This window comes from Nesoenas mayeri (genome assembly GCF_963082525.1).
Source record: "Nesoenas mayeri genome assembly, chromosome: 7".
Classification (NCBI taxonomy): domain Eukaryota; kingdom Metazoa; phylum Chordata; class Aves; order Columbiformes; family Columbidae; genus Nesoenas; species Nesoenas mayeri.
Window position 1 is genome coordinate 10,196,469 of NC_137551.1, and position 12,559 is coordinate 10,209,027.

General features: G+C 37.5%; 1 protein-coding gene across 1 annotated transcript in view; it reads right to left on the reverse strand.

Moving 5' to 3' along the window:
- The window catches only part of GRID1 (glutamate ionotropic receptor delta type subunit 1), a 524,523-nt gene that overhangs the window by 106,627 nt on the left and 405,337 nt on the right, over positions 1 to 12,559 (reverse strand). The window contains exon 6 of the mRNA XM_080347389.1: positions 6,446 to 6,619. Within this exon, the coding sequence (XP_080203515.1) occupies positions 6,446 to 6,619 (174 nt within the window). The remainder of the gene's footprint in view (positions 1 to 6,445; positions 6,620 to 12,559) is intronic.

Sequence of the window (12,559 nt, forward strand, 5' to 3'; positions counted from 1 at the left end):
CTACTTCAGGTTTTCCAAGCTCTGGAGCATTTCTTATTTCCCCTGTTTATATATTCACAGGGCAAATGGAAGAGGGAAGGACATCTATCTGTCTGCAAGGATTCCTCTCCATATAACAAAATTCCTCGATCAGAACAAAGTGTTTAATTTCTATTCTGTTTGGAGGATGCAACAGTAATTTTCAGTTTCTCTTTCACTTCATTGCTGAGAGCTGTAAGACCTGGAGGTATTGTGAATGAGATGCTTTTTGATCTATCTGCTGTAAGAAGAATGGTCACTGTTTCACCAATATATTAAAGAGTTTTCCCTGTGCATGAGTAATTTTAGGCATGTTCTGGTGTATCTTCTAAATATTATTCCAGACATTAGAAACCTTTGTTTTGCAATGAATAAAAAAATCCACCACACACTAGTAGAGCAGAGTAGAAATTTTCAACGAGAGTGGAAATGTCAACCTGTCATATTATCAAATGTCATTTATGTGAATTTCATTAGATATTCCAGAGTGATTTTACTTTTGAAGTTACATATGAAGATAGTTTTTAGCTCTTCAGGGAAGCCCAGGAAACCACAAAGACTGACCCCAACTTTTGAGCCGGAAGTCTGGCCAGACAAGACCACTGAAGAGACCAGCTGGGAAGACAAGCTGACACCCAGATGCCACTGCTTCAAAAAGTCATTCCCAAGCTGGGCATCTGTACCTTGCTGCTGCCAAAAATCACCCTGTGAGCAGCCGCAGCAGTCAGCTCCAAGGATGAGGCAGATGGAAGAGGAGCTCCAGCCTGCCAGCTGCAGAAATGCTTGCTGCCTGGGGAGTGATATCATTGTGCTTGCGTACGCACACACCAGCATGCCCTAAAAACACGTTTCAACTTCCAAAGTTCAAGTACTGCCAAGCATAGTTATGCACTTGTGTCTCCAATGATTGGGTGCATCTTACTGGGAGCAGTGAGGATGGGTGGTTTACTTATGGTATAACACACGCTTACAAGGATATTGTTAGGGTGGAGAAATTGAAAATTTGACCTATTCCATTTTCTTAAGTTAGTTTGCAGAGCCTGTTGTGAGACTTTGCATGAATTCCTATGTTTTAAATTCATACTTCACTGCTCATAGAGCTCAAAATCACAGCCAGCAGTCTGGCATTCATGAGAAAACTAGCGTCAGAAAACCAAACATTCATTAAAGACTGAAATGTCAGCTTCAAAGTTCTGAAGGGCTATTTTTCATCAACCAAGGCAAATTAAAACCTGAATAAAAGTTTCCTAAAACCACATAAAAAAAAAAGATACATCAATTGTATATTTATTCAAGCCTTCTGAGAATAAAGAATCTAAACTAGTGTCTTATTTAGTGTTTTGCCCATTCTAGTTTTAAGTACTTCAAACAATGAGGCTTACAAAGTTTTCTTTGGAAGAATGTACTCTCAAAATATTTTTTTATTATTAATAAGCAGCTTTTTTTTAGGTTTTTTTAGAGGTCTTTTTTCCTTATTTTATTGAGTTACACATCTCACGCCACTTTTCCCTACCCACAGTTTCTATTTTCTGAATGCTCACTGTCCTTCAGGTATTTATTATGAGTATTTACCATAATTAAGAGTGCTTTCTTACTAGTATGTTTTATAATGTGATAACAATAACACAAGATCTGGATTACCCTGTAATGCTCAAGCTTGTTAGCTGCAGACATTGGCTTTGCTCACTAAATGTCTCAAGAATTTGGCACAGCCAACACTAACTGTCCAGGGAAAGTCTAGCAGGAAATATTTGATAAAGAAAACTGAACCCAACTGGGAGTCAGACAGGAAGACAAGAGATAATATTGGAATTGCAAAACAGAGTATAAGATTATCATTTCACCCTACCTCATTTATAAATAAATATGGATTCACATCAGGTTTCAGAGGCAATAAAAAAATAAAAGCACCGACCCTTTCTTCTAGACGCTGTTGTCTGAGCTCCCTGATAGAGCATTGAACAAAAATTCAGTGAAATAATTATGCAAATAGAGAACTCCAGCAGTCAAAAGAGGTAGCCTGAGCAGAGAGGAAAAGCTCGCTCCAGAAAGTACCCAGGGTTCCAGTTTCCAGAGTGCTCACAAAATCTCACATGACCAGAGGACAACAGTGGTTATACGGGTTATTTTTTAACCAATTTTACTGACATACCCTGTATAAAACACATGCGATTTGGCTTAAGGGGGAGATGATGCCATGCAATAGGCAGTAAAGTCAGTTCAAAGATGTTTTTCATTCATGTGGTACTCAGAAACATTTTCACCGTGACTGAACATGTGGCCAAAAGTCCAAATTAAATTTTACTAAAGACATGCAAATAAAAGTTTGTAATGAAAGGAAAATAAAAATGTGGCTCATCAGTCCTTTATAGCAGAAAGAGGACAGTTTAATAGGGCTTAATCAATACTTTCTGCCTCCAGCTGTGTAATAACAGCAATGTAAATAGGTCAAATGAGAGTGAGGCTATTTAATCAGACAAAACTGCAGGATCAGGCCCTTAAGTTTAAGCAGCCAAACACATCTCCAAAACATTGCAGTCATTCCTGAAAAGAAGATAGTTCATAAATAAAAACACAACCCTGTAGGAGCAGCTGCTAAGAGATTCCTACAAGATATCTGATGGTCAAGTCTTCAAATAATGAAATTTTTACATGGGAGGAGAGTAGCTGTTTCAGTGGATACCCTCCCACACTTCCTAATGTCTTCTCTTCAAATATGTCAAAACAATGTCTGGAATAATTCTTCAAAAAGGAGGCTGGACTCATTAATTTTGTGACACAGTTTGCTTGGGTTTTCTTTTTGGTTTTTTAATCTTACTATATATTTTGAAGCATGCTAAATGATTTCATATACATTATGTCCCTCTAATATGTTTTACTATAAACTGACATAGATTGAATTTATTATTAGAGAAATGGTAAATATGGGAAGAAGCATACTGCAATGGGAAATGCATTTCTAAAGAGAAATCTTTCTTCAGAAACAAACAGAAAAAAATATTTTGAGTGTTTGAACACATCATAAGTAACCTGATGGAAGAAAAAAAGATCTTCATGGAAAATCAAGTTTTTAGGCTTCAAACATAATATTTAAATGCGAAGATTTTGGAATGAAGCAGATTATGCATTAAAATGTCTTCAAATTGACTCTGTAAGAATATGTCTGAAATAATTTAAACAGTTTAATAGCGGTAATCCCACTAAACGCCATTCAAATGCCATGCAGGGATAGATACTAGGTCTATCTATTACTAACTGGATTTAACTATAAATCCTGAAATGTTTCAGTATTCTTTCTCCACATGAGGCAATAATGACAATGCTGATGGACCAAATCATAGAATACTGATTGCCAGTGGAAGACAGCAAATTCTAATCTGTCTATTCTACTAACAAAAAAGAGAAATGGACACAGAGGATCATATATGAAGAACAAGAAAGAGATAAATCTAGTCCTCTGAAATCAAATAAAATGACCAAGACAGGAAATGTTTTACAGCTTTTTCTCCAGTTGAAGCAGAAACCCAGCTGGCTATATTATACGTAGAAGAAATAAGGGCATGAGCAAAATTTTGACAAGTGGGTTGATGGAATAAGATTGGATTTCCACAAAGCATTCAGAACAGATGAATTTTTTGATGAGCTTGCAGAACAGCCTGATCTTTAAAAGCCTTGTCAGAATGCCAAACTGGGATGATCACCCACTGAAAAACAACTTTCCAGGATACGGTACTAAACACACTGAGAACAAAATAGTTCCAAAAAGATTTTCATTAATTTAGCCAGAACGAAGTTAATAATCCATGACACAAATGTTTCTTTCTTTACTAGCTTGTTAAAAACACTAAATTCTCCCATAAAAAGAATTTACAGCTAGAGGCTGACAGAGATTAGCTTATTCTTCTTCAAAGTCATTAAATAAATAATTAACTAACAATAGCTGCTAAGTTACCTTGACAACAAAGAATTATTAATATGAGATTGCCCAAGGGAGAATGAGCCAGGGATTTCCAAACTGTGGTGTTAATCAAACTACTTCAAAGCAACACAAGGACTCGGTGCCGGCAGGCGGTCACTGCCTCTGGTGGATTCATGCAGCCCGACATGGAGCTGGGAGCTACTGCAGCCTCTGGCAACAGGGGAAATTTCGTTATGTACTTCTGTATAGCAAAAGGTCAAAGCTATTTTTTAAGCAAGAAAAAGGAAATAGAAGATTGGAAGTACCTGAATTGCAGGACCATTAATAACATGTCAGTCATGCTTGGAAATTAATATGAGCTGTATGCCCACAAGGTGTTTCGTAAGAAGTTTTGTCAAAGCCTATGAAAAAAATGCAGCTACGGAATGCTTCAGATGTAACTGCACATGCTAAAAATGTCCTATATTCAATCTGTAGAAACCTAACCATAACATAAGAGATACTGGGGGCATCTAATTTGAGAGATCTCAAATGTGTCCTTCACTTTTCATGATATTTCATTCCAGTGTGGCTGAACATGACAGTTATGGAATCAACTTCCAAAAGGTGAACGTTGTAACTCTATACTACTTTATATCTCTTTCTGGTTTCTGTGTTTGTAGAGAAGGATCTAATGGGCAAATCGTAACATTACTGTTCCATTCTCCTAAAGACAGTTTCTAAGATGGTATAATATTTCTGGAAGACAGAAATTGAGAATGTTTTGCTTCTCAAAATCCACATTTAGGAATCAGCAGGAAGAAGGTCATTCCTAAAGCATCCTTGTAAGTGAAATTTAGTAACAGGGCACAAGGTTGTTCATGCTAGCAAACCAGTTATTGTTTTAGCAAATAAGAACTTGCTCAGAGATGTCTACCAGAGCCCTTCAGATGTACCTCTGAATTAGATTATGCATAAACCAGCATAGACAACACTACTCAAAATCCTGATGTAAAGTAAGATTTTTCACCAATGAGTGATTTGTTGGTGCAGGATAGCTAACTTTTTCAACATACCAGAAATTGCTTCAGTTCTCTGACGTGAGTGGCCTTTGCTCTCATTACAGAGTACCTCAGAGTTACTTACAAAAATCAAAAGTGTCTTTTCTTTCTAAGCCAGGAGATAAAAATAAACTTTCCCCTGTGTAGAAAGAACAGACCAGTGCCCAGAACTACAGTCCATGTGATTGGCATTTCCCAAACTTTACCACCGCTATGACAGAACCTTGAGTCAGCAAAAGTTCTCTTCGAGGAGGACACATCCATACCCCTCCCTCAGAGGACTTCAGAGGACTGCATCTGCAAATTTTTAGCAGGGCACAAATAAGTAAAACAAACATCCTCATCCATGTTCCTTGGAAAATCTTGACCTCCCACTTCTTTTCTAGATAATCACCCTACCTCTTCTGGTCTCCCATAAGCCTCATACCTTGCTCTTTAGAAGCGCTTCCAAGCCAGCACGAGTTCCCTCTGGAAGGACCGACCTCTCACCCCATACCACCTTCCTGATGAGGCTGCAGCAGCCCAAATGGCCAACAGCCTGCTCCCCACAGCCTAACCAAGCCCTTTCTACCCTCACTCCAACACACAGTACCTATGATTGCCAACTCACAGGCTCAACCACTGTCTTCACTCAGTCCATCATAGCGTAAAACTAAATATGCAATAAATAGGTTCTAATCAAGTTTATATTCTTGGTCTTACTAAAACTTTTAGTTGTATCCAACAGCTTCAACAGTGATACAAATGAGATTCTTAACCATGTCTAAAGTAAAACAGAAACACATGGAGTCCCACTGAAAGCACAAGATGTATGTTTCCGAATTTTTGGGCTATCCTTGGAAATAACACCTAAAATTATATTTAAATTACTGCAAGAAAAAAAAAAAAATCTGATAATCTTGAGATGTTGCTTATACCAGAGAGAAATCCGTTACCAAAATCTGGAACTTGAATTAGTAGTGCATATTTCACTCGCTCAGACAATTATCAGCTGCCAGAGACTTCTGAGACTATTGAAATGGGACAGATTGAATACATCAGCTGGATTCAGTCAATTTAACTAAATATTAAATGCTCCACAGCCCAATACCTATCAGAGTTCTATTATCCTCACAGATTAACTCTTTCACAACAATGTCTAATGGGCAAAAATATAATAAGCAAGCAGTAACACAAGACTGTAATAACACTTTTTTTTTTCCTTTTTTCTCTTAAGAGAATGAATTATGCAAAATCAGCTCTGATTTAGTGCAACAGCTTTCTCATACTTCATAAACATAACATCACATTTAAAGCACTCAGTTCTAGGAAGTAAAATAAACAATAAAATCAGGAAAAGTTGATCAAAGGTTACATCCTCAGATTTATCTGTACTCATTTTATCCTTCCTCTGAGGCAATACAGTCACAGAAAACTATTTCATGTCAAATTCCTAAGATGGACTTTTCTGGTGGGCACAGGTACTGACCTGCAGCATCTGAAGATAACCTTCCTGTGGATCGCACAGCAGGGATGATATTCGGTGGTTGTTCCTCATGCACCTCTGATTGTTGTCCCTTGAGAGAGGGAAAATTTGCCGGATAACTGTCATCCTCCCCAGAGCACTATGTACCAACTCTAATATTTCATTATCAGTGATTTCCTGTGAATGGAGATACAGTCTTTTAAAAGTATATAATTGTCCAGACATTTCATATATTTTTTACATTATTGTATAAATGTTTTTTAAAAGACAATAGAAGAAAAAAGTTACAGACACACATGCTTAGTCTAGGCCAAATGTTCTTATTTTGTGTTTAATAACAACAATGGTATTTTTTATGCATCATCTGAAACAAAACAGTTTAACACAGGACCATCTGTCTTGGCAATACTAACATACTGTAGAGATAGTTCCTCATAGAAAAGCACCAACATGGTCTCAATAGGTTTCCAAGTAAAAAACAAGAGCCTTCAAACCAGATTTATACAAAAAGGGTTTCGGTTTAACAGAATAGAATAATATTCACTACATCCTCAGGACCAAAGAACAAATAAAAAAATGTAACTATCTTTAGGAAATATGTCCGTTACAACTGAGAACAACACTACAAGAAAGTACTTTTCCCATAAGAACAGCAGATTATTTGTCAAGACTAATCTTGATAATGACTCAAGGCACTCTTTCGAGGTTATCTGTATTAGGAAATAAAATATTAGGAGAAACTTCATGGAAAGGATTGACACAATTAGAACTGCAAGTTTATGCACACAGAATAATTTAGGATAAGATATAAGGAGACCCCAAGGACAGGCTGCTCTTCTTTTCTTTGCGCTGTCTGAAGATTCTTTGCACCCACATCCCAGCCTCCTAATCCATCCTGGGCCAGGGCCTGCATCTGCTGCCCATATATCACAACTGAAGCCAACTCAACTCTATGCTTTAAGTATTTTGTATCTAAGAAAAAGCCCCAGAACCAAAACTTTGGGGTTTTTTATCCCTAGGATAAATATTTTGAAAATCACAGACTTAGCTGATCCTGAAACCAAAACAGCATAACAACTTGAGATGGTTGTTTCCCACCAGGAGTTCATGGTGGGGAAGGATGGGCAGTAGCACTGCTGGCTGCACTCATCCCCAGGCACCTCCTCCACAGCGAGCAGCTTTGCATCCCAGCTCCTCACCACTGCCACCAGCAGCATCTGCAACCCATATCAGTCCAGCTCCAGCACAGGTTGGCTGTACCAGCTGCACAGCTGGACCAATCCGTTGCACAGCCTGCAGAGGGCTGCTCAGCCCTTTACAGGGCAGGGGGCTGCAAATAACTGGTGCTGTACCTACTCAGTCAACAGGCCTCACACCTTGTGTTGTGTCATCAGCAGAAATAAACACGGCCTCGTCTTTTTAACATTCAAGAAAAAAAATACTTTGTTTTCTTGCCACTTTTTCTGTCAAGCTGTGACTGAAATGACCATGGGGTTATTATAATTACTTGTTACGGTTGACTAGTACTGTAGCTTTGGCTCGATTTAGTTCATCTTTGCCAATTTCCCATCATTTTTTAGGAACATGAATTTTTAACTTTGCAGAAGGTGAAATTCATTGCATTAATGACAGACCAACTGGTGTGGAGTGAAAACAGAAAATCAGAAAATAAATATATTCTTATGGAAGTCAAAGATTTTGAGGATTAATAGAAAATGCTTGGCAGCACCTGTTGCCCAGCAGGGAGACACTGAAAGAGACCCACGATCTCTACAGATCCCTCCACACTGCTGCCTTGGATTTCTCTTCTCTTGGGCTCAGGGGTATTAAAGCCCCACAGCATGTATAATCTGCAGTCCAAACAATACTATGGGATATCTTTAACTCATAACCCTTAGGATGTGTCTCTTGCAGGCAAACTCAAACTAAGTGGCTGGAAACAGAATAAAAGATCACAAATCATCCAGACTTTCAGTTCACCACACACATTTTGTGTCCTCCCCTAGTGATGCAGAACTTTTCAAAGACGTCTCATAACCTGTGTTAAAATGCTTGACCTGAGACACATAAGCCTATACATAGCAGATCAGAACTGCTTTCCCCATGGGATTTCCAGAGGTAAGGTAGTGGAGTAAATCAACTATGTTAGACACATTAACTCTGTTTCTTCCTACTCAACTATAGGCAGCAAGTGAGTCTTGAATGTAAAATCATAGTTACTGCACAGCCGAAGAAGAAAAACAGGAGCCTCTGAAGGGAAATTCAGAACCTAAATTAGACTAAATCTGACTCTGAAAGTGCCGCCTTTTTCTATGTGGAAAACTGACAGTATATAAAATACTTTAGTGTCTCAGTTCAATATGTAACATCAAGCAGAACAAAGCTCCTGGTTTTTCTTTTAGCTAAATGGACACTCATGCCAGCAAATGATCCATTCCTTTTATAAACAAAATTCCTTTTTAGAAATGTAAAAGCACAGAATAAAAAGTTGTTCTTGGAAGTGCTGGGAACAAAAGGTCTATGTCCGCATTTTTGAGCTGGTGCTCTAAAAGCCAAAGGCAACTATAGGCTTTTCTATGCCAATTCACAGGGTGGTACAGCCACAGGCAGCATTGCAGGGCACCTCAGGTTCAGGGGTAGAACAGAGTGGCTGAGTGCCTGAATTGCAGAAAAGAGCAGGTCACCAGCATCCCGCACCAGAGCAGCCTGTCTGCAGCTTCCCTGGCCAGGGGACTGCACCTCTTCCTCCTGCCTGGCATGGACGTTCCAGAAAACTCACAGTCCTGGCTTAGTAGCACGTGAAACCTTAAATGTCACATGCAGAAAGATCACCTGTGTTCTGACTGTGATAAATACAGAAGAGTTAAAAAAAAAAAAAAAAGCCCAAAAGAGGAAAAATAAGTATATGTGAAGTGGATTCTTACTTTTACACCCATCAAAATAGCAGCATATGTCCAAAAAATAGTTCTAAGCCTTAGAGTCACAGGGGAAAAAACATTTCACACTGATCTTACAATTAAAGTCTGTTCATCTAGTTATTTGTTTTAAAGTAGCATGTTTTCTTTCCTGTACATGATATGAATATCTTTTTTACACTGTGAAACTGACAACTAATGAAATAATTTAGGTTGGTCCTAGAGTGGTTTGTTTCATTTTTTTTAAACAAGTGTATCCCGAATTTCCAATCTTGTTCTTGGATCACTACACAGCACAAGCCAGCACACAGTAGTTGTACTCATACCATGATTGAATGATGTATTCTAAGTAGAGCTTATCAGGTGGTTTGGCCATGCAAGCATTCCTTGCAAAATTCCGTATCATATGCCCACTTTTTGGCTTTCGTGATCGCATGATGTTACTACTGCAACATGGGGTAAATCTTTAATTAATACAGATGAACATGCTTTAAAGAAGGTTAAAGAGCCTAACTCTCTGTTGCTTGGCATCTTCAATAGCAGTTTGCACTCAGGACTGTAAACACTGAATTTCTTGAATGAGAGTAGAGAGAGATCACCCAGGGATAAAAGATGTTATCTAAGTGTTCTTATCCTGGATTTTTCCTTTACTAAGGGAAAGAATTTGTCTATTCCAAATTTTCAGGGACCACTTAAATATTTTGGTAGGCAGACATCAGTGTAATACTGACTATTCATGCAGGCTTGCAATAGTTCTCACCACCCAGCTCAACACTGAAGGAGTACTTTAAGTGCTGTGTTTTCTATTTGTGTGTCGTATTAATGGCAAAGTTTACTCTTCAAAAAATTGTGGCATTCATTTATCTGTTTATTTGCACAGAAATATTGGTCATTTGGGGAATTCATTTATCTATTTATTTATCTACACACAAAGAACTTCAGTCAGTTTGTATTACCTAGCTGTATTGCTCAGGGGAATATTTAAATCAGCTCTAGTTGTGCTCAACTATCATAACACAAATTGCAAAATGAGACAATTATGTTTCACATTACAATCTCTATTTTCCTAGAGGTAATGACAGAAAATTATAAATTTTAATGACATTAATAATTTAAGGAGCCAAAAGAGATTTCCAGAAAGCTCATCCCTAAGAAAACTGGAGGATTAAACTGAATGGCAATGAGGACAAGGACATTCATGGAGACAAGCAACAGATTCATATGGAATTTTTGCATTAGGATTGATAGCGTTTGTTAGGTTATTCTAATTCCCCTTAATGCACTATATACATCTATAAAGGGACACTTGTTCACCTGCTGAAAATCCAGAAAACATTCTACAATTACCTGCTTTTTAAAAACATTCATGATGGCTGACCCTGTAGATCAATTTAGTCAACCAACAATATGCTGGCTTCTCTGCATCCCACATGAGCAGGCACACAGATGCATATGTATACATATATATAGGTTAATCCTTGCAGGCAAGGGCACAATCTATTTTCCATTGCACAGAAAACATTCTAGTATGAGTCTGCATGGCCACCTGTCCAACCCCCATCTTCATTGCCCTCCCACACATCCAACACTCTGTCACTTCTCTTCCTTTTACCTGATGATCCTAAAAATTTCTACAGTAATGTACTCATAATTTAGTTGAATTAGGTCTATTTCTAGATATAAGGACTCTGCACTGGTTGTCCCAAAGTGTTTCTCAGATCAGAGCAAGTGCCTATACAGTAAAATATCCTCTGATTTAACAGAATATTATTCCATACTAAAAAGCAATTTCCTAAGGAAAAAAATAATCACACAAAATTACAGTTATCAAAAGCTGGACAAACAAAAAAAATGATCCTTGATTTTAATGTGGATTTCACTGATAAAACAACTCAAAGCTCATTTAATCTTATTCCTACCTAAGACCATTTCTATGTAATTCAACAGCATTAGAATTAGGTCAGTTTTGAACCCTACGAATTTCTGTGAGCAGGATGCAGGTACACATGAAGTGCACTTTCTTGCACATGTGTACCTTCAAGCAAATTCTGCTGGGTTTGCATGACAAGGTTACGGGGTGACTTCTGTGAGAAGCTGCTAGAAGCTTCCCCCACATCCAACATATGTAAGAAAAGTATACGTTCTTTGGAAAATAAATAAATAAAAATTGTGTAGTGATGAAGGCAGCAGACAAAAGGAGAGAAGCAAGATTTCTTCAGGAGAGTAGTAAATATAAAGGACCTGCAGTAAAACTGGAATAAATTTTAATTGTAAATTGTTAAGTTTTGCATTGAAATGTGTAATTTGTTAAATCTTAAGAAATTTTTCGCAGTGTGTTCCTTGTATTTCTATTCAATTTTTTTACTTCTTTTAGTCTGTGCATTTTTGTATAATTTGAAAAGATCTTAGAATACTTATTATGCTTGTATTCTTAGACCATTGTTAAGAAGTCTGGTTTTTTCAAGCAAAAATAAGACACGGGAAGCGTAAAAGATTTATTAACTTGTTATCAGAGTAAACACAAGCATCATTACACAGAATGATGCTTAAAAACAAACAAGCAAAGAAACTTTTAGCACTTCCATATGTACAGAAAGTCTGAGAAAAATTGTAGTCTATCAGATAGGCCTGATTCTACCTCAGTAGAAATGAAGCCATAACAATTTGCATAGGTTCATGGGTATAATTGTTGATCATTCAAAGTGCATATAACATAGAAATTTCTAAAAAAAAAGGAAAAATAATTTCCAAACAGAAGTGAATAACAAACACTGTGTTCATAAGGGATTTTTCTTCCAAATTCGTAAGTTTCCCCAAGATTACTCTACAAGCCCTGTACTAGGAGAACACTGTTCATCATGTATTTTCTAACACCTTCCTACATGCTACTCCTGGGGAAAAACTAGTTTGCAGAGATAGACTTTATCTGATAATTACTATTCTATTTTCTGCTGATTTTTCTCAACCTTTGAAAAATATTTCATAGAGGAAAGTAAGAAACAAGTGCCCAGATGACAGCTGAGAAGCTGTTTGACTCTCAAATCAAGAAATATACAGATATACTGGGCATGTCTGACATGGTGAAAGGAAAGAAAACAACTATTGGCAGGAGCAAAGGAGCCGTGGGATAGAAGTGGAAAGTAGGAAATATGTCACACCAGGAGAGAGACGATGGGACAATTTCTCTTCTCTCATATAACAA